This window comes from Chaetodon auriga, chromosome 20, assembly GCF_051107435.1.
Source record: "Chaetodon auriga isolate fChaAug3 chromosome 20, fChaAug3.hap1, whole genome shotgun sequence".
In the NCBI taxonomy this organism is placed as follows: Eukaryota; Metazoa; Chordata; class Actinopteri; order Chaetodontiformes; family Chaetodontidae; genus Chaetodon; species Chaetodon auriga.
The window spans coordinates 11,767,714-11,791,129 of record NC_135093.1 but is presented as its reverse complement, the minus strand read 5'-3'; the positions used below and the strand labels follow the sequence as shown (position 1 = coordinate 11,791,129).

The 23,416-nt window shown below is 43.5% G+C and overlaps 1 protein-coding gene across 2 annotated transcripts in view; it reads right to left on the bottom strand.

Annotated features, from left to right (window-relative positions):
- ankfn1b (ankyrin repeat and fibronectin type III domain containing 1b) overlaps positions 1 to 23,416 on the bottom strand; it is a 104,926-nt gene that overhangs the window by 20,219 nt on the left and 61,291 nt on the right. For both annotated transcript variants that reach the window (XM_076760690.1, XM_076760691.1), the window contains 3 exons: positions 14,594 to 14,716; positions 716 to 935; positions 306 to 513 (listed from right to left, as the gene is read on the bottom strand). In XM_076760690.1, coding sequence (XP_076616805.1) covers positions 306 to 513; positions 716 to 935; positions 14,594 to 14,716 — 551 coding nt within the window. The remainder of the gene's footprint in view (positions 1 to 305; positions 514 to 715; positions 936 to 14,593; positions 14,717 to 23,416) is intronic.

Genomic DNA, 23,416 nt, shown 5'->3' with positions numbered 1-23,416 from the left:
TCTACGTAGTGATTATCTTTGTGCAATTGCATGGACTGTAACAATAGGCTTAAAAATAATCTTTTTCAGCTTTGCGTGACCTCACTTTAAAATATGTTTTGGGTTTTACTCCTTTGTGCTAATCAGTCACAGAAAATAAACACAATCCAGCACGTGGGTGTTGGTGCTATGCAGTAAAATGAAGAAATAAATTTGAAGCAAGTGTGCTAAAAAGAGTTTTCTTCATATCAGAAGCACAAAGCACCATGTCCTCCACCCACTGTGACCGGGTAGGTACTACTGTTACGTGGTGTTCCTCTACTCACAGTGGGGGCTCTCCTTGGCACCAGCTCGCAGCAGCAGCTTGGCCATGGGCACGTTGTTGGTCATGATCGCAATATCGAGGGGCAGGAGGCCCTCACTGTTTGGTGTGTTGAGGTCCAACTCTTCCAGACTGTACTGGGACAGAAGTAGCTGTACCAAGTCCAACTCCTGGTGCTCCACTGCTTCAAACAACGCTTCATTGCTCTGGAACTGGCATACAAAGAAAGTTTACATGAAGTGTATACATGCAGACTGTTTCTGTCTTGCTCTACAACAGTTAGATGGGTGGGTGTATCACATTACTACCTGAGGTTCTCATATTATCCAACTCTATATGTTTTCCCTGGCTATTTTTAGACTACGATGTTCCTGGGCTTATTATTTTTTCCTTCTCTTTCTCTCTCTGACTTACTATGGTGGTTTTGCGCAGCCTCTCCTTGTCTCCTCCCCGTCCTAACACCACACTGTCCTCCAGGGCAGGGGGGTTGGTGCCCGCACGGAACTTTCCAGACAAGTTGCGGTATAGGCGGCGAGCCGCGCTTGGCGAGGAAAGGCTGGCCGACTTGCGGGCCGGGGCCGGCTGGTGGGCCTGGTCCCCCCTCATGGGTTGCGTCATCTTGGCAGTGTCAGCCCTGGAGGAGAGATTGGAGGGCAAGAGACAAGAGGGATATTGTGGGTGAGAGAAAAGAGTGCAATATGACATTTGATTCAGCACATGGACCCTGTGAGGCTTGATCTCAAACCCATTATAAGAGTTTACGTCTCTAAAGATTATTACGCCCTCACAGACAAACACTAAGGTGCAAGGCCAAAAGAACAGCATCAAAAAAAGTTTGTCCTCTTCTCTTAAGCTTAGAGCAAACTTGCCTCATTACATTAATAATTCAAATTTTTGTTGCTGTGAGTCAAAAAGCATTTTTGCTCTACGACGGTGGAAGAACAAAGAACAATAACCTGAAATAAGCTCCTGACCTCTTATTGGCTGGGGGCCCACTGCCCAAAGGAGAAATGTCCCGACCACAGCAAAATAAGAAGAAAGTACAGGCAGATAAATACATCACCACACATTTCTGGTGAGTTATGAGTGATGATTGAGAGGGATCATTTTTAATGAGTCCATTTTAAGGAAAATCCTGCATAGTATACCTTTAACTGATACTGCTACCTGTAAACTGTGGTTAAAATCAATGTTGCTCTGGTTTCTACTCTCCAGCTTATTCAGCAAACAGGTTTAGATTCTGGCTCCAGAACAGCACCAGACACTTGTAGGGCTGAATGTGGCAATACTGTTTTAAGCACCCAGCCATCATGACTCACTTTGCATCTACATCAGCTCCACATATCAATTGCTGAAACACATTTAATGCCTAGTGTTGATTTAACAGTATGTATGGCAGTGGCCGTGGAGACTTTTGGATTGTGACCCCTTAAAACACCGGTTTGGATCATTCCACAGGTGAACAGGTTCATTGGTAACAGGTGATAGTATCATGATTGGGTATGAAAAGGGGAATCCCTGGGAAGCGGGTTCAAACGCCTCGCTCAGAACCACTGATCTGCCAGATGAGCACCACACTGGCATTGTCAGTTCAATAGGTGCCATATGAGTCATTCTGGACTGGTAATGCCTGCCTGGTAGCCAGTTTGCCAGTGCTGCTCTGTAACGTCGTCTCTCTTAAGTTTTAAAAGTCTCGGCATCTCTTGGCATCACTGGTATGAGGGCTATGCTGGCCCTCTCCATTCTGCCATGGGAACTATGTCGATGACATTGTGTTTCTGGGGTAAGTCTGGTGCTTGGTGTTCACACACGCTCAACTGCTGAAGGAGATGTCAGCAGGACTCTACAGGCGATGGTGACAGACTCCGTGATGGGTGCCACCAAACAGAAGCACAGAGATAAATGAATTCCTCAAGGAGGCACTTTCAACAGCTCTCTCTCCTTCTGTTCCTGCCTTCTCTCCGAACATCTTACGAACTTGTTTCTCCTCTTATCATCTTCTCCCCTCTCTCTTTTTCTGCTCCATTCCTTCCCTTTGCTCTTGGCTTTTGGCTCTTTACCCATATCTCCTTACTGCCTCCCATGATCATAATCAAGGAATCTTTGTGAAATAGACAGTTATTCTAGTAGCACCCCATCAGAAGTCCCCACACTCACTTCATGTTGATGAAAAAGAATCATATTTGCTTTGAATGGGAGCAGTTACATCTTTAAGCATTTGCTGAACTAGTCATTAGAAGACTTTGCAGTAACCAAAAGATCATAATTTGAATATGAATCGTTTGCCTGTGGCCATGTGCCGTGTTCAAGTCCTTGAGAAATCCTTGCTTATTATCAGTCACTCCGGAAAATACCACAAATGCAAATGTTGTTCTTAAAAAGCAATGGTTTGAACAGGGGCATGGAGAGGTTGAGGAAAGTAAATAAAGGTTGAGTTACGTTGGGCCATCATGCCATATGCCAAGAAGTATCACGCAGGCCAAGAACAGATTTGTCAAGGTGAGAACATCTGTAGGAAAAATGTTATTTATACTCCCGCTCCGCTATGGACGTGTGAGCCCACACGAGCACGCATACACACACACACAAACCCTCCCCCAACACATGCAGTTTGTACAACAGCTGACAGCGGCCCACATAGTAGACTTTAAAGCAGCTCCAAGCCCCCGCAACAAGCCCTTTTTCACAGGGCCGATACACCTAAAATACCCCCGATCCCCGTCCCTTCCCGCTCTGTCCCATCCATCTCCACTCCATCCCGTAATAGAGGCCTTATTTTAGACATCCTCGTGTTCCCGGCTGGGCCTAACCTATTCCAGGGTTCCAGATAAAGCGCGGCAGGTATTTGGAATAATTTTTCCATGGGCCTGGCCCGGAAGATAAAACAAGAGATATATTTGTAATGCGTGTGCCGGTATCCCATTTCAAAGAGAAAGCCCATTGGAATCCAGCCCCAGGCTTATTGTTATTTGCCTGAGATGGAACAGACAACTTTTTTCTGTCGGCAGGACGGTGCCCCATCACTCTCTGACGACATTAGGGAGTGTATAACATGGTGTGGGGTGAGTGTGTGTGTGTGTGTGTGTGTGTGTGTGTGTATGTGTCTTTACTTTCAAAGAGATGCTGCATCCTACATGTGAGATTGGGATGTCATTCCCCAATGACATGCCCTCTCCCCCAGAGAAAGATGAAAGACAGAGAAAAGGCAAGACAAAATCATACTATAACCAAGTACAAAACAGAGTTTATTAGAAAGAGACTGTGTTCAGCAACAACTGTAAGCTGATGACCATGATGATGACCGTAATGACCAATTTTGATGACCTAACCTCAGTGATAAATGCATTTAGTTTCCTGTGACTGTTTCACAATAAAAGCCACCCTGTGTTTGACTAGTTAAATGCTTTAAATGTGTTCCTGTAGGACATGTTCACATTAGCAGAAATTCAGCTCTGATATGGCATTTAGGAGAGCTGGATTGAATGCGTGCATCATTTCCTGTCCCTCACACTTAGGAAGACAATTTGAATCCAGAGCCTGAATGGAGGACTCCACCACTAATAATAAATACTACCATATAGAGAGGTAATCATTAGGTCTGAACAATATGCAGAAAAATCATATTCTGATTATTTTGGCAGATACTGTGATATGAGTCATGATTTTAGTGGGAATGGTAAGTCTTGCATATCATTTTCACTGAAAAATATATAAAAATTATGATCATGTCAGTTATCAAAAATTGCTGATTGCATGATTTGGATATTCCACTTGGTCATAGTGCGATTTTGATAATATTTTGATTAATCTTTTAGCCTTAGTAATTATAAAATGACAATTCATTGAATGGCTGTTGCTGAAAAAATGTTATATTTATGTTAAAGTGAGTTAAACATGGGGTGTGAACGAAAATCTTAAGGATTATAATGACAAGTTTACCGCAACCGTTTGGAAGGCATGAGTGGTACATACCAGACATGTAGACGATATCATCAACACCTTCATCATCTCAGGCACTGCTTTTGATCTACCACTGCTACATTAATCAGAATAAATGACCAGAGATCAAAGCTAGACATCCTATACCTAATGATCGACACACACACACACACATACACACACACAACAACTCACTACACTTTTACCAGGTTTGGGAAACAGGAAGCAGTTGTTCTGGGAAACCAAAGTCTCTAGCAAAAGCCAGACTCCATGTTTGGCCCCCGATCAATCCCACATCAAATACAGCCAGCCTGCTACAGTGAGACTGCATCAGCCCAACAAACAATCAACACCCCCAAACTGCATACACACAGCATCCGCTTTATTAGTTATATCAGCCTGTTTACGCAAACAGTTTAGTTCTCCAGACAGTGAGTCACATGTAAACAAAGACTACATAAAAAATACGCAGACGGAGTCTAGACAGTGAGCGTTTGACTGAAAGTTAAGATGGGAAAGACCTGCGATTTTGGAAAATTTAAAAGCAAATTATTGCTTCCAGCATCACAGAAATTCTGAGATTTCTGTGCAAGCTAAGAGGCAGCCACATGTATGCACATAACAGCCCATAAAAGCAGGAGGCAGAGTGAAATCTCTCTCTTCAAAGCAAATCTGCAAACTGACAGCGGAGTGGAAAATGTTGCTTAGTCTGATGACTCCCAGTTTATGTAGCAAAATATAAATGACATGGTCAGAACTGTAAGAAAGAATGAATCCATCCAATCTGTTTTCAACAGTACAGGAGTAACCACAAACACACACACACACTCATGGAAACACACACATCTGACTCAACTGTCAATAAGATTAGATTTCCAAATTCAAATCTGAACATCTTGGTGAGGTACCAATGAAATCATCCACGCTAATAGACACATGTCTTGGTCTGGGGGTTCAGTTTTATCAGGATCTGGACTGGATACATGTTTTCTTCTTTCTCAGCATCACCAATGAAGTTCCTTTGATTCTGAGTCATTTTGTGTCTCATTTTTGTTGTCCCTCCCACGTTTTTCTTTGTCTCTATTCTTTTTCTCTTCTTGCCTCTCTCTCTCTCCCACACACATTTTGGATTTGCCTCCATGTGGTGTTGCCCACTCTTGACATACTGATGCAACTTGGGGAAAAAATTAGGGAAAACCACTATTTTTAAAACAATTAATTTTTCAGCCTGACTGGGTAATGCAGGAATAGTTAAGACAAATGGGAACTTGAGTGTCAGCAGAAAAAAATGTTCTTGGCCCGAGCTTCCAGCATCTATAAATAAAGATAACGTTAATCTAAACTATAAACAATGGAAAATTTCTTCAGAGCACACACACACAGGCAGAAACAGTGTAAAGCTACACGTTGTGTTGCGTTGTGTGGTACGCACAGGCATATGTTTATATGTGAGTGTGCATATGTACAGAAGCATGTAGGTCCCGGAGAAAGACATTACAGGGATTGTTGCCCAAATTAGCTGCAGCAGCACGAAGAAAGATATTTTGATAATGAAGAACAATATAATAATGTTAAATGCAACTATATATGGACGCTGGCACGCCATATTTGTCCCAAAGAGCTTCAAGGCAAAGAAACAGTGTACAATAAGGCGCTTTTGTGCCAAAAATCAGTTAGATTCTCTCTGTTTTCTCTTCTTCCTTAACACATCCTGCCTCCTTTCCTCCTCTCATCTCCCTTTCTACCACCTTTCTCTCTCTGCTCCGCCTCACACCCCAACTCCATCCTATGCCATTGCACATTGCATGTCACAAGGTCAGCTGTGTGCTAACAGGACCCCCCTTTTTCCAAACTCCTCACAAAGGTTAGTTTATTGCCACGAGAACACATAAATCTCTGCCGCATGTTAGTGTGTGTCTAATCGTGTTTATTACACACAGGCACAAATGACCATTCATATTAGATGACATGTATTGCATTGGTTGTCTGCGTAGGTCAAGTCCCATAAAACAAACAAAGAACTGGAGGAAGGTAGATGGATAGAGGGGAAAGAGAGAGAGAGAGAGACGTAGAAAAGGTGAAGAGCGGCACCAGAAGGACAGTGCTCACAGAAAGCAGGGTGGTGGGGGTCAGAGAGGCAGACAGTGAGAGGAGAAAGTTACACAAACACACACACACACAGAGAGAGAGAGGGAGAGAGAGAGAGAGAGAGAGAGAGAGAGAGAGAGAGAGAGAGTACGCTGGCTGCTCTAAATGTGGCTTGTAGAAGGAAATTCTGAAATCTGAGTCTTGGCACCAGACAGGCTGGAAGCAGGCAGGCTGCTGGACGTACAGAGAGGGAGAGAGAGAGAGGGAGAGAGAGAGAGAGAGAGAGAGAGAGAGAGAGAGAGAGAATTCATAGATCCGTCCTCTCTATTTGGCTCTTATCAGCTTATAGGCAACATGAGGCCAGGCCAACACTGTGACCTGCAGCCCCTCACACACACTGAGTTGGCATGGCAACACAACAAATGCAGACACTCACATATTAAAACGCACGCATGCATACATTCAGCCGTTCGGAGGGATCTCACGTCATTTTATGGCCGAGAAGACAATCAGAGTGACTCTTACGAGTCCACAGGGGCATATTTTAACGATGAAATTTTATTGAGGGGTGTATCAGGTGTGTGCACGAGTGGGTCAGTGTTTCAGTGGTGTACATTTGCTAAAAACATCCCCTTTCACTTTATCCCAGAGGTGACTCCACAGTGAGATGCGGATGGATTGCTCTACCAGATGTGCATCGGAAAAGTGGTAAATGGCCTGGGAGCAATGTACCTGATCAGCAAGATTACTAACACGGACTGCGGCAATCAAATGATGTTGTTTTGGTAACTAGCAGGCTCTTAAACGCTGAGAAAACATGACTGAGCCTGTTGCACCACAGGCAGCAGACAGCACGACTGATACCAGACAGGATAAAGCCATGGGTTATTTTGTTTGCACCAGATTTACACCATCTAGAAAATATGTGACGTCTTCCACTTTTGGTGATCCACTGCCCACTGTAGCCTCAACGTCTTCTTCCTGATAAGCTGGATGTGCTGAGATGGTGCTCTGCATGTCACGGTTGTTCTGAGGTGATATCTATTTGAGAGAGCCAGCCTTATCTTATCTGTGTGTGAAAATCCTTGAACATTTGATGACTGTGATGCTAAAATCTGTGGTAAGATCACTGGCACCCAGGTCCCTTCGTTCACATCTGCTGTTAGCAACAGTCAAAAAGTATGCGACCCGGCCTGTAGGCCATTCTGTTTTTACTTATGCTTTTAACTCACATGTAACTCACTCTGAAGTGTGAGCTGTGTGCACACAGTGACACCAGGTACATGCTATATTGTACAGCATGCTCCCACATGGACGCGCTCATACTGCCCTTTATCTCTCTCCTATTCATCTTCTCACTTTCTCTCGCTCTCCCTTGGGAGAGCGGCAGAGAAAGAGTGGGCGGTCCGCTGTATGTTTAACCTTTGAAGTGGGCCTGCTGTGCTGAGCAAGGCCTGCCACCTGTTGGCTCTGTGTGTGTGCATGTGTTGTGTGTGCATGCAGAGGTAAATCTCTCTAATTTTGATGAGCAGAGACAACAGCGGAGTCACCATGGGGATGTGGTGGCGGGCAGCGGCCGACGTTCTCAGGATTGGGGTGGGGGGGTTGCTTCCAAGGTGGAATCACTCACACACACACACACACACACACACACTCAGCAAACGTACGCACAGCCCCTCCTCTGTCAGAGGCTTGGTGACACCATGTCTCCCACGGCGATCGTGGGCCCAGCCTGGGTGGCTCCAGGCCTTCTGTGTGTCTCTCAGTGTTTGTGTGTGTGTGTGTGTGTGTGACACCAAAGGGGTCCCTGCCTGGGCCGCCATATGCCACCCACCCAGCCAGGGAGATAAGAGGGGTGGGGGCGACCCCGGGCCACTGAAGCCACCAGTTGGCCCATTCTCTCAGTCACACGCCGGCCGGGCGCCATGTTTAAAGTCCCACGGCTGTTTATCTGGGACAAGGATGGAGGGAGGTGGTAGGGTGGGAGTATTCTCCTGATGATGATAGATCCTTGGTTAAAAAAAAACAAAAAAACAAACATTCCTGATTGGAGGGATGGATGGATGGATAGAGTGGCGGTGTATCACACATGACAACACAAACTAATTTGACATCAGTGTGTGTGGACTCACGAGCATGGCCGCAGACACAACACACCCCTGTTTACATGTACACTCACACACTCGTAATTCATATGTGCTGCATTGAGCATTGACTTAAATACAACAATATTGGAAGCTATTGACTGTTACTAATCAAATAAATATATCTGACATGGCTGAAGCATATAGGAAAAGCTACTGTGAATATCCATGAAAATTAGAAATTAGACCCCACTGTGAAATCACTATTTCTTTTGGAGGGAGTCATGGGAACATTCCCTGATGGCGTCTAGATACTTGTGGCAGTGAACATCTGAAGAAACGTGAGCCTTCAGATGGAAATCTATGAGGATCTTGAGTCCTGACAGCGACGAGGTGACTGGTTGGTTAACAGAGGCTGGGGCATAATCGACTGGGTGAGGTAAATGGGGGAAACATCATCAGCTGATTGAGTTAGAAGTGGGAAAAGAAAAATACTAAATAAGAAAGTGCAAAGAATTCCTGTGGATTGACAGAGCTCTTTACTGGCTCTTACACTGCTTCTGTTCCATTGTACGCTGACGTGGGTGTGGAGGTCTGCACTACCTGAGCTTCCTATCTCAATCTGTAAACCATTTTCCAAGACTAGTTTCAAACCGCAAGCCTCTTGGGTCCCAGGCTGATTTTCTTTCTGCCTCTGACCCCGCATACAACCCTCACACACTCACAGAAAAGTAGGCAGAGGGGTGCAGTTTCCCCAGTCTCGGTTGACTTTTATCAGCTTATAAGCAACACATGGAGCCACGCTAACCCTCTGACCCCACTGGCTGTCTCTGCACTCACAAACAAGAACAAACACACACAGGCACACTACATTAAGTGGCTTTTTTTTTTCTCCCTTGCTCTTTATTTCGTAACTTCTCCCTCTCCTCTTTCTTTCCAACTCCACAGTCAAGCATTCGAGGCTCTTCATCACTCACTCTTGCTGTCTCCCTCCATCATCTTTTCAATCTGCCTTTCCATCTACTTGAATCTCTTCCTCACTCTCTCCTCCTCCACCCCTCATCTCCTTTTCTTACCTATTTAAGTCTTCTCTGACAACCCCCCTTACTTCTCTCTTTCGGCCTCCCACCCTCCCTCTCTCTGCCCTCCATCCCCACCCCCTGTCTCTCTGTGTCTGTGTGCTGAGTTGAGGTTTGGAGTGGAAACCAGAGTATCAAGTCGGAGACACACAGGACAAGAGGGAGCCAGCCTCATAAATCTCCCTGAGTGCAGCCCACAGCATCCAGAATCAAGAACACAGTGTGTGAGTGTGTGTAAATATTTGAGTGCATGTATTTGTGTGTGTGTGCGTGCATGTGAAAAGCTATGCATGTTCATGTGTGTTCACGTCATTGATCGTACAAATGTGTGCATGTACTTAATTTACTTTATCTTTGTGTGACTGCTTGAAGCTGTGAACGGACACACATGTGAGTGGGTTTGTGTGTCTGTGTTTGTTTATGTGTGAGTGCATGTGTACATGTGTGCCTCTGTGTAGGAAAGAATAACCCCGGGCCTGTCCAAAAGCAGAGAGGTAAGCAGAAATTCTGCTCTCTCATGTGGACTGGAATCTACAGTCTCATCTGGCCAACAACCCAGTCTCAACAAATTAATACTGCAGGCCAAGAAGCAGTTGAAGTACGAACTTCACAGGACATCTGAAACAGCATGAATAAACAGTTTTGTTCTGGTGAAAATGTTTCCCACATCCTCAACGGTTTGTCAATAAAAACTATACTTATGAGTGTCACCAAACAGCACAATTTAATCCCTGCTGGAGGCACTAAATATATCACCACAAGGTCCACTTAGCAAGACTCATATCATTCATCAGAGATCAAGAAAGCCATGCCAGCATGAAGAGATGGCATCTCAGTAACTGTGGCAAATGATTTAAGATGAAAATGTTTGTGCAGTTCAGCAGTGCAGCGAGCTTTCATAACTGAAGCTGAATCCACACACCCCAAACAGACAAGGAAAAAAATTGCAGGAGCAGACAGGGGCAAAATCCAAAACACAAAGAAGAAAGACAAATTACCAAACTAATAAGAAACCAGTCAGACACAGGCAGGAAACAAACACAGGACAAGGGAACAAAGAAGACAACCTGACAACTGAAAGAGGGCAAACACTGACTAGACACACAAGAGGGGGAAAGATAACGAGGTGCAGGTGAAACAAATCTGCAATCACAAGGGTGGGAAAGGCACAAAGGCAGGAAGTCAAACAAAACACTCGGCTATTTCTCATGTATTTTTAGTGAAACAGTGAAAGGAATGACCTTCTAGCCAATATACAGTATAACATTAAGCATGTTAAAGGTTTTTTTCTGTTCAAATATGCTCTCAGAATAATATCATTTTAATGCAGCCACAAAGCAGAAGTAAAATGTCAGTCATTCCAGCACAAGCAGGAACCAGTCCCTCCCTGTAGTGATCTTTAACAGTATGTTCTGATCAGAATTTCTAAAGAGAAAAATTATAGGGATCTCTAACGTCCTCATTTGTCCGTCTCGTTTGAACTGACAGCTCACAGCCGCAGAAGAAAGGAGAAAAATCTCAAGCGAGGATGAAAAAGAAAGAGCGGGGGAATATTAAATCAAATTAGAACCAAATGAGGCGAGTGGCACACTGTCCAAAACCACTTTACACCCGGGCCCCTTGAGCATTGCCCTTCTTTTTCCACTAAGACTTTGGTGATTTTCTCTACTTTTTTTACTCCCTTTGTGCACAGTTCATAAGGATTAGCACTTGGTAACCCTCACTCCCCCTTACACACCCAACTCAACACAATCCTAACTATTGCAATGTGTGTTTGCTCATGGATGTGTGTGAGCATGAATATCAAGGAGAAAATCAGACATGCAGACATGAGTGTCTACCACTGTGTGTGTGTGTGTGTGTTGATATATCCACTACGGGAAGGGGAGACTGGTTTCTCTCCTGACGTCGAAGTTAAGACGTCATTCTAAGAGTGCTGTCAGCTCTGAGTTATCCCTGAAGACAGGGTGGCACCAGGCAGAGCAGAGGGGCCTTCAGGGGATGGAGATGGAGAGGATTTAAATCCTCCAGCGCTCACTGCATAACCACACATATCACAGTCAAACACTTACTGCTGTGGTACCAACTGCACTCTTTCAAATTTCAACTCACGTTTATGAAGTGGATATGGTTTGAGTACCGAATGCTATGTTACACGTTGATGTTGAAGTACTTATGTATAGAGTTTCCTCTCCAGGCGTACTGCGGGGGAACTGTTATGGGAAATAAAAACTGCTTGGCCGACATACATGGCTGCCTCTCCATTGTACTCAGGGTTTTGGCGCAGGGCTGGAGCTGCCTCTCTGTCACCATGAGAGGATATGGAAATAAAGACTTATTTACTGGCCCTATGCTGGAGCAAAACCAGTGTCCCTTTACAACCCCAGTGCTGACTCTCAGCCTCTACTGGATGTGTCCCGTGTCCACGCACAGGAAACAAGGCAGCAAACGAGCTGATGTTAAGCTGAGCATATTCGTTCAGATATTGAATGTTATGTTCTTATTCTACAAAGAATTCCCTTGCTGACACATAGTATCAGCGGCATACTGAAGTAAAATTACATTCTCAAATGACTTTTAGAGAACCAGAGGTACCAAACTGAATTTTATTCTGAATTATCCCAATAGAAATCTCACAAGTTGGCCATTTTTATCCAATGATGTCACAGACGTACAATGTAATTATTAAATCTAATGGTCTCCTGGAAAAAAAAGTATCAAGATTTTTTAAGCAATCTTAACAGGCAGCACATGCCCTGTTATTTCCCCTTTAACACTCTCTCTCCCCCCCTCCTTCGACTCTTTTCTCCAGCCATACCCTAGAGCCCATTTACTATGATTACCAATAACAATAACACCGCCATTATCTTTTATTATCGCATTTTCCCAAGGCCCTGCCAGCTCTTACAGACTTTGATAAAGCTACAAAGCAGCTCCTGTTTCAAGCTTGTATATGGGCTGCCTTGGCTCAGAATTCCCTTAATAGTCACAGTTTGTTTGGGTATCTGACTTGAATCGACATAAACGGCAATGGTCCACTAAATAGATAGTAAAGTGTTAAGCCACCTGAGACTGCTTTGCTGTAGAGGGCTGCCGGTAGGTCTCCAGCTTGGTATTTAATATGATCCGTGTGTCACACAACTCTTAAAAGTTTTGATTGAAGGAGTGAAAGGAGGGGGCAGTACACAGATAGAAATAATTAAACCTTAATCTAAAATTGTTGGATAACCCAATATTTCCACATTTCACTTTCATTACAGGCAAACATATTCCAGTGTTTTCCAGCAGTTTTCCAGCCTCTGTATCAAGATGCAAAAGATCCACTATGGCCTCCAACAGACAACCTTTTTAGATTGACCTAATCTGTACTCTAATTTCTTAGTACATAAGGCATCAGGGTCCTTGAATGAGTAACATAATAGAAAAAGTAGAAAAGAATGCTCCTAAAACCCAAATAATATCGGCATATCCCGCATGTCTTAATTGGAAAACACACTATTTAGAAAATATAGCTGTGTGATAACAATTACTTCTCAAAGATTCCCATAAAGAGTGAGCAAGACAATAAGACAGACTGCTTAGATAGACTACAGGAAGTGCCATAAATGTCGAACAATTCCAGAAATGCTACTGACTCATGATGTTTGCAATAGATGCTACTATCACGCGTGTTTTCTTTTTGGCCATGTTGATGACTGTGCATTCCAGAGGAGCTGTGCTGGTCTTGTCAGGAGCTAGTTCGACCTTGTTTCACCTCCTAGTAGCATGACTCAGTCTTCAACCTTGAATCTCTCCTCCTGGGGTCCCTTGTTTATTATGTCACAAAAGGCCAGTCACACTCCTGTAACAGTGGCTCGCCCCGGAGAAAGTTAGAATCCAGCTGTAGTCGAGCCCCCCTCATCCCTCTCGTAAATGAGCATGTCCAATCTACCCACTGTGTTTCATTAAAACCAGACTACATCAATCAGGGCCTGAACTTTAAAGGCCAGGTCCCCTCTCCAGCAACATGGGAGAAAAACACGGAGCTGTTAAAGTAAAGGACCTCACACTGCACATACACTCCAATGCTCATACACTTAACACCACATTTCTGGTGGCGGACCACACATTGCAACATCAGTCCGAGACCACACAGTAGGTCTCGTAAGGCCGGCAAAAGAACTTGTAAGACCTCACATCAGGCCCTAGCATGATTCGATTGGACCTCAGAGAATCCCACACCTGCGACTCCACAAACCGCAGAGTAACTCTACTGAATAGCTACTGTAGTCCCCGCACAGCAATTAGAAACCTGGAAACTGTTTAGACCCGTGACTGTTGGGACACTTTTCACTTGACAAAATTAAGTGCAAAGGAAGTGTAAGATCCGTTTTAACCCAAGGCTATTTTCCCAATGGTGAGAGAAGTATAGAGGAAGAGCCAAGAATACATAGCAGGAAGCTCAGAGGGGATGCCAGATGGATGGACGGCAGGATGGATGGGTAGATAAAGGAGTGGAGACCAGGCAACAAGAGGGGAGACTGGGAAGGAGTCCCATGGGTGGGGATGGGAAGGCAGCCTCATGATGGAAAGCTTTCAAACTCCTTTCATCGGCTGCCTGAGGACTGGAGCTTTACAAGAGCAAGATGAGCCGGCGCCACTGGAGCTGCTTGGCGCTCTTCAACGAAACCCAGACGCGGAGAGGGAGCAGGGCCCTATCACAACTCCGCCCACTCTCTGCCCCCGCCCCAAACACCAGCCCCCAATCCTCATTGGCCTCAGCCTTGACTTTGAACACAGACACATCATAGAAAGCCTTAGTTGCAGTTGTCACTGTCTTGCTAGCTGTTTCTTTTTGGATCTCAATTGTGATAATTGTCCGATTCAAAATTCTGCTTCTGGTACCAGTTTTTGAAGTCTCACTTCACCTCATAATCTTACCGTCTGAGAACATAAAAGCCCGACGATGGGTCTCATGTCTGAGTACTGCAATTGCTTCCTGTCATTTTTCATCATTTATGAGAGGAAGTAGTGAAGGCCAAGTACACTCTCACAACTTTTGATGTTTTAGGGATGGTGAATGAATGTGACTACGCAGGTTGAGGGATGGTCTTTGGTCTTACCAGTCCACACTGAGAGATCGTCTCCTGTAGGAGGGAGGTCTGTCTGAGGAAGTCTTCTCTGCCTTGGCCACACGCTCTTTGAGGGATAGACGATGGGTAAATTTGGAGATCCCCGACTCTGACCTTGGGGAAAGAACAAGAATGGATTGATTAGAATATAAGACTCGGTAACTTACATATAGGGCTTGGCCCATTGCTTTGCCACTCTTCTGTCTTGCCCCATATTCCCTTGTCATACATTATATACTCTTACATAGGGGTTCAAGAGCAGTTAACATTGAGTTAACATCCATTGTCAATATGGAAAAAACATTGGTAGTAAAAAAACAGACAGAGGGACTGGTATTTGCACTGTGGGTTTATCACCTACAGCACTATAGACATTCTCTATGACAAAAAGTTAAAATGCTCAGCCAAGGTCAAATATTGCTGGAGAACAAGAATGTTTTTCTCTTATGCCTAAAACTAAACTCAGTTTTGCAGAAATCACAATACTCAGTGGAAATGTAGTCCATGAAGTTGATAAACAGTGTAACAATGCTGCAGTTCCCAGAGGAAACATTAGGTTTCAGGGAAAGCCGCATGCTTCCTGTCTAATTTTCTCCAAATCTTTTTCACAGAAAAAAAAAAAAAAAAAAAAAAAAAAAAAAAGTCACACACATTTTAATCTCCTCTACTGGGCTGCCAATGTCCCAGTTCAACTTTTTACTCAAAATTAAAAACAGGAAATGTAATATTTCTTCCATTCAAGCCCAGGACACATTTGATGAGACTCAGTCATTGCAATATTGCTGTGGTAACAGTGGGGACTAATCAAAACGCAATTATGTTCTCTATCAAAGAGCCAGGCTCACAGAGGAACACTGAGTGAGCACAGGAGAGTATGTGATGTAAAAATCCTCAACACTTATTAAACAAAGGTTTATATGAATGCAGCCAAAATGAATAAAAATCTGTGGATAACATCAAGGTAAGTCAAAGCACAGTATAAAAAACAAATAAAATAAAAAGCATAATTGAAGGAAGTTCCTCCCATGAAAAAAGAGAAAAGGACAGTAGATGGTTCGCTCACCTAATCTCACACACATGCTGTTTCCATTTCATTATGAAATGATAAAACATTCCTAATAATGACTCATACATACTTGCACACATACAGTACATAGATGTCCTCTCAACAGGAGCCAAAAAGTGTTTTAGTCTCCATGGTGAGCTTTGTTGGAGACAAACTGCAGGGATGGTTGGATTGAGGGGAGCACAGACTACTGGGGTGCACCCTGCCACTCAAAAACAAAGCTTGTATTGGCCATCATTGTCCTTTCTGTGAGATGCTGCAGAAATAACAGTTCACATAAGGCTTTGATAAAACGGGATTGATGAAATCGTATACAATAGGTCATGCTCTTACTTTGATTATGGAACAGTGACATGGATGAATGACAGTGCAGTAATGCGTCCAGTTGCACCTAATTCAATTGCCAAATTGGCATAATGTCACATGCTCATTTGTTGGCATTCTGATGCAGAGGTCTGACAGGACCTTGAATGAGTAATTCAGACGGTCTGTCCAAGAGACTGTATTACTTCAGAAAGAGGACGAAAGGTCTGAGAGTGTCCTGTCAAGTCTAATGCTTTCAAGAGAGATCGATCAGATCTGAGAGGATGATTACACAAAAAGATGAAATTGGCTCAAGACCTTTATTGCATCACGGACTTGTAAACGTTCCCATAGGTGTGAAGAAAAGACCGTTGTGACCTTGGAAATTCTGAAACCCTTTTAAAAGTTACAGATCCATGACAAATGGGCTTTCTGCCCCCTTGCTTGGAACATCATCTTCTCTTTTTTTAAACTGATGTAAAAATAAAGGTCTAATAATAAGATTTGTTCAATTCCAAAATATTATTTCATCCCTCTTCCAAAACAGGCAGAATCCACATCCTTGACAGGCACCATAAATCCACATTGTCTAAGCACCAACTTTAAAAAAAAAGTGACAAATGAATAATAAATTTCAATATGGGCATGAAATCAAAGCATCTTGATCACGGACTACAAATAAACCTACGTTATGATCATACTGAACAATAATCTATCGAAAATTGTGATCGGACTGAAATGAAACTCTGACAATACTCCCTCCTGCTCGGCAACAGATTCCTCTTAACAGCAGCTGTTTCACGATAAAGATGTTGCCATAAGCTGAAATGAAAATACATGAGTTCTCATTCAAAATGACCTCATGCTATGGCTTATCGAGGAGAACAACCCCAGCCCTACTGCCTTCGTTCCCACTCCTACACCCTCGACTACTGTTTCCTGACCCTACGCCAGCTTCTCCAAAGAGTTGGTTGACCTCGGAGACAAAGAGGCATATTTTCCTGTATGAATCACACAAATGGGGTGTGGGATTTTAGTCAGATGGCAGTGCAACCCCTAATTGATGGTATTAAGTTAGGCCGGGCTTCGTCTTCAAGGGCTTTTAATTAAATTAGTAGCACTGCCTTGTGCGTGCCAGCTACTGCCAAGCATTGATGCTGATGTCCCTTTACATAATCTGTACATTTCACTGGTCTGACAAACTGTGATTCATAAATAGACCACAGGAGTGATCGGTTTGGATCATCATCGGTTGTTAATAATTGCCTTGGTTTACGTCGCCCTAATATGTTTGGCCTGTGACCAATAGCTACATTAAGAGTTCCCTGTAAAACTTCAAACAAACTTTTGGATCAAACACATGACACGACACGACCATTGGATAATGACTTCAACGCCATGAAAACACATAGGATCATGACTTCAAAGACACGGGGGCCAGTGGACATAGAAGAGGACTCAGGGAATCCCTTTGAGGGGTTTAGAGGAAAAATGGACATGCGAAGCAGGTGGGTCTCTGTGGAGGGGATCTGCTGGCAACTGGCTGCCTCTTGGCTCCCTGAGAGCCTCGACCCTGGTTCCGCCCCATGCAGCTGTCCCTGATAACATCATCACAGCAGGCACACTGTGATGATGCAATCCCTTTGGAGGCCCACTCAGGATATCCCGGTCGATTATCCTCCCATCAGAATAATATTTTCTCTTTAGTTTTCCTGGTGTTGATTAATGTTTAAGAAATCAGTCATTTGATTGTTTTTCCTTGTAGATCTGAAGCCAGGGGAGGATGCATCAAGTCAAATCACTAAAAAATGATCTGACCTTGATGCCACGTGATCCTAAATACACATAACCAGTGGAGCCTTTAACCCATACCACCACCAGGAAAGTGCATACATAGGGGCCAGCTAGTGCATGGACAACTGCCAGGCTGCCCTGAAATCCTTCAGGCCTACAGAGCCAATGCAGACACATCTGTATGTGTCAGTGCCTTGTCATTTCCCATCCCTCACCTCAGCTGCTTTGCCCTGCTGTCGATGAACACAGACAAAGGCTATTAAATCATTCAGATCACATGCAGAACGGATGCAGATCACTCGCCGAGCAAAGCTGCACAGCATGTGTGCACAATGCAGTGGAAGCTTTCTTTTCCATCTCTTTTCTATTTTACTGGGAACCGTTTGCACTTTTTTTCCAGTTTGAGTCTTTTATTTACCCATGAGTGCTTAACGGCGTGGCACTAGAGACGGCAATGACGGTCTCTTGGTAAGGCGGTCCAGTCATCATTTGATGGATTGCCATGAAATCTTGTGGTCCTGAGATGATGAAGCCTACCGACTTTCCTCTAGCGCCACCATGAGGTTGACATTTTTGTTTTTTTGATCAAATGTTTGGGCAGCTATTGGATGGACTGCTATCGAATTCAGTACAGATAGCCACGGTGTCCTGAGGTTGAATCCTGATGACTCCGATGATTTATGCTGGGAAATATCTCAACATGTGATGGATTAGCATGAAATTTTGTACACACATTCATCTTAACTTTTCCTGTGAGGGTGACGTTTATAGTTTTGATAGAAATGTCTCAACAACTATTGGGTGGATTGCCATGAAATTTGGTACAGACACACATGTCCCTCTCAGGATGAATTTAAATTTGTTTATGAGCAAACACTTAACAAACACCAGTATTTTTGCCATTGTGAGTATGTTAGCATACTGACTCTAGCATTTAGCTCATAACACTGCTGTGCCCAAGTACAGCCTAAGAGAGCTATTTTTAACTCTTTTTATTATGATGTTAACCACTTGGAAAGAAGCAAAGCTAGAGAGTGTATTTTTACATTGGTTAATTAGACATAAAAGTCCACTTTTTTGTAATTTATATTTTGTTTTATTTATCATAAAATCCGTGTCCCCGCTTTTATAGTCCCACTGACTACAAGATACGATAACTGTTCCTAATATATCCCTCCAATGTGAAAGCCCTCCACTGCCTCACTGCAATGTGACTTAGATTATGATCTTGCCAGCATTAGTAACTTTCCCCAATCCAGCAGCACAAGTGTGCTTTTGTCAGCACTGAATGGCTTGTGTGGTGATACAGAGAAAATGTTGACCTACGCTCACATACACACTTCAAGACCTTACACACACACAGTGACACTGTCACTGCGGAGGATCGCTTTTCTTGCCGCTCACCTAATGTCACTTTCCCTCTCTGTTCTGTTGCCATGGCAGCAATTAACTGTTCAGAGGTATTCATGTGCACAACAAATTCTGCTAAAGAACTGATTGTTCTTGCTCACAGTACACAAAGCTATCGACTGTGCACTTTGACCCCGCTCATAGCCTCTGTAACCCACTGCTATTTGAGAGCAGAGTTAAGACTGCGTGGAATTTTAGCAAAACCAGCTCAGAGACGTTCAACAGTGAGCTGCAGCGGGAAGCTTATTTACACTGTGGGCAATATTCATCATTCTTATGTGTTACTGCTGAATTATTAATATTAGCCACAAACCCCAGGGTGTTAAGTATTAGATTTATGTAATTTATCAGTATTTTCTGTAAAACAAGTGATACAAATATCATATTATATTTTCATATTACCATAATTGGAATTCTAAATGATAAAAAAATATCCTTGTTATTTGGAAAAAGACATTTTCTTCTAATGTATGCACAACTATTATACTATGTTTTGCATTCCCGCTCTAATGGATGATACATACATTATATTGATTAATGGGAAGTAACAGGACAAGCGTGCTCTGCAAAGCTTCTCAGAGCATACAGACGGTTTTGTGTGAGGCGTGTTTATAAAGGGATCCCACTGAAACCAGCTGAACGCTGTGCATTTACACAATCTACGTGGTCTGTCTGAGGTTGGGCTGCCCTTAACCACAGATCTTATTTCAGATTACTAAGGCACAGACACTATAGTAAATCATAAGCAGGACAGACAAATACCTGACCCTGTTTCAGCAATTATGGGCAATGGCTGCCTACCTAAAACAACTATTTTGGAAAGGAGGGAAAACAAAGCGCTGGGATTTCTTTCATCTCTGTCTCCTGCTATGGCTTCGTATTCCTGCCAATGGAACTCTAATACGCCAAAAGGAATGTGGGCACCCACCCATATAACAGATACATGCAAATGAAATGGATGCAAGCACACATGCTTGCTAGCGTGCGCATGCACACATAAACAAACCCAGTTTAATTCAGGAACATACCCCTCAATGTGTTTCATTAGGCAAACAAAAAGGCTTTCAGTGGTCCAATCATAAAAGAACACAGCCAAGCTATGAACATTGCTAATTAAAATCTGCTCAAAGAAAGCCTTGTTTTCCACTCACCATCTCCATCCAAACCCATGTCTGTGTGTACGTCTCTCTACATGGTGGAGGCCGCTTTTATTTCACTTGGACTACAGTCTCACCAATAAAACATGCTGATATTTCTTCAAGCTAACAAGCCTTTCCTTCAGTTGCGATACGATTATATTATCGCAATTGCTCGAAGTCTAATGTTTAATCGTTGGTAGCAATGGGGGTCAGCAAATGAGAAGCAATATCACAGCAGCCTGTTGCATAATACCTAATGCACTCTGGAGTCAGATGAATCTGGCTTGTGTCTTATTACTATAAAGTTTTACGAAATAATCCATCAAAATGATACAATGCATGACAAAAAAACAAGTCAACACTGAGCAAAAATGCTGATGAGAATGATAAGTCTTCTGGCACCCACATGGGTCCTGAGGAGAGGGGAGGCATTTAGCAGCTAGCTCACTGCCATGACAAATAAATCTTTAACAGTAACTGCCTCAACTTCTAGTGCTAATGATCTAAGCATAAGGCTACGAGCCAAAGGAAGGGACTCTGTTATCACCCTACGCACATCTTCTCATATGCTGCCCATCCACCCACAACGGTAAACAGAGATATTTCCATCTCGGCTCCTTTCCCTCCATCCCTTCATTTGCACATTTCTGAGTCACACTCATCGTTTCATCTTCTTTTTACTTAAACGTCTCCCTTTCATTACTTTCCTCTCACTCCTGTTTTCCATGGAATCGGCACATACGGTACAGAGTTTGTCAGGGAGACAAATGAGGGAGGAATTCTGTGACTTTTTTTCAGTTTGGTTGGTTCCCTGCGGTGTTGGGTTTGATACCAATCCCTCTGTGTCCCCCTCTGCTTTTGATGTGTGGCATAAAGCTGACTCAACACATCGAGATATACCGATGATGGATCTGCAGTCAAATTAATCTTGAATTGAGTTGACAAGCCAGCAAACTATTAGAGACTGGAGCTGGAGTACCACACCACTAAGAGGGAAGGGGCAAAGCGAGCGGCACCACAGACAGTTTTCTCTTTCCACTCGCTTTAGGTTCAGCTGGATAATAATGTGAATGTGATTTGGAGGAAACTGATCTGGGGTAATTTAATAGCTATCACACATTGGGGAGACGTGGTAACACCCAATTGAGCATACAGCAGCAGACATGCATGAGAGCACTGCACACCTACAGTATGAAGGCGCGCACGCTATAATGTCAGTTACTTGTGGAATCCAAGGGGAGCAGAGGCATTGACTGTATTAGAGGGGTGCAACCCATGAAAGACACACAGTAACATGATAACGTTCAAGTGTGTGGGGAGCTGGTCTAATCTGATTCAATCTGAATGCCTTATCGTTGCTGTCAAAAAACTACACAAACCTGACAACTGTCACCAGTCGCCACACCACAGGGCTCGAGACTAACTGTGTCCCGTCATCATGGGGACGTTAGTAAATGTGTTTGGGGAAAATAGAGTTAGCAGAGCTAACAGAGCTAATGGAGCTAAACACAGAGCAGGACTGAAAGTTTCTGTGAGGAACGAGAAGCGTTAAACAGTGAACTGCAGGTTAATGCGACAACACAACACGTTTTCATCAAATAAATGTACTGAAGTACTTGCTGAGAACAGTTTGGAGGTAAAAGTACTTTGAGTTAGGAGTTAAGGCTCTACTTAACATCAGTTCACATTTTCCCAAACTTCTGTCAGAGATGAAAGTAGGCAGATACATTTAATCCAGTTCTGTAGACTAACAGAAGAAGTGGATTGTATGCAGTTGTTACTGACGACAAAGTGATTTAGTTAAACTTTGTCACTAACAACTAACAGCTAAAGATGATAATAACTAAGGAAAGAAGCAACATTTTGATTTTAGGACGGTTTACATTCACTTTGGGGCAGTTCAGTTTTTATTTATTTTTATTTTTTTGCGGGAAGGTGTTGAAAAAAATTAGTCTGGTGGTTTGCCACACCATAACACATAACATCACATGATACTGTAACCCACGAATAATTCTGCACAGAATCTCATAATTCTCCACATAAAACTCCAGCTGGTCTCCTCTAGGACGCAGAAAAGCTGATAAAACCTTGTGGAGCCTGGATCTTAACCCCCTGTATCGAAACACTCAGTGTTGCAGCTCTGCCGCCGGCCTGTAAGGGTTCACGGCTCACTGGCTGACTTGCTGAATGCTGAATAAAGAGTGAATATGAGAGTGTGCATGTCTTCCAGTCTGAGCAGATCTCTTTGCAATTTGCAGTAAATGTGCTATCATTTAAGTGAATGAGTCTGCATAGCTTATGTGAGTCCATGGCTGTGGATGTGTGTGCCAGCCTTCGTTCTAAACTGAGGTTTTTGGAGGCCTGGCCTGACGGAGGTGGACACCCCTCTGGTATTATGTTAATGGCCTTGAAACAGCTTTAAACGCAGACACACACAACACGCACAGGGCACCCCACTTTCCCCCATCAACCCACAATTGAGCACGGCGTCGAGATTCCAATCAGGGTTGAGCCAGCAGACTGAGGGGATTATTTATGCTGGAAAGGAGAAGGGAACCTCGCGGAGGGAGAGAGATGTGTGCGTGTTTCTTGCATTTCTATACTTGTGAGAACCAAAGCTCTATCTTAAGGACAGAACATTGAGCAAAATCGTCCCGAGTCAACAATTTTTCCTGTCACAACTTATAGAGCTAATTGGGTTTATGGTTTAAGATACAAGGATTAGGTTTAGGTTTAAACGTTTAGCAGGGAAAGTCTGTGTTGGCCAGAGGAGCAGGGGAACACACACACACACAAAACACAAACAAATACGGCTTTCAGACAATGTGACGTGGGTTAATCCCATGCTGGCAGGGTGATCTGAATGAGTCAATATGCATCATCCACCCTGGCTTCATGACCGTCCTCTCGACCTGGGTCGAATGTGGTTTGGACACTGCTCGGCTCGGGTCAACAGAATCCACTTTGAGGTTTCAACGACATTAATAAGTATTTAACTAAAAAAAAAAGTTTCTTTGTGTTGGCAGTGTGGATCTAAATGCATAAACGACTGACCTGACAGGTTATGAGGGATGCCTGCACATTGCGTTCTCTACGGCCTCT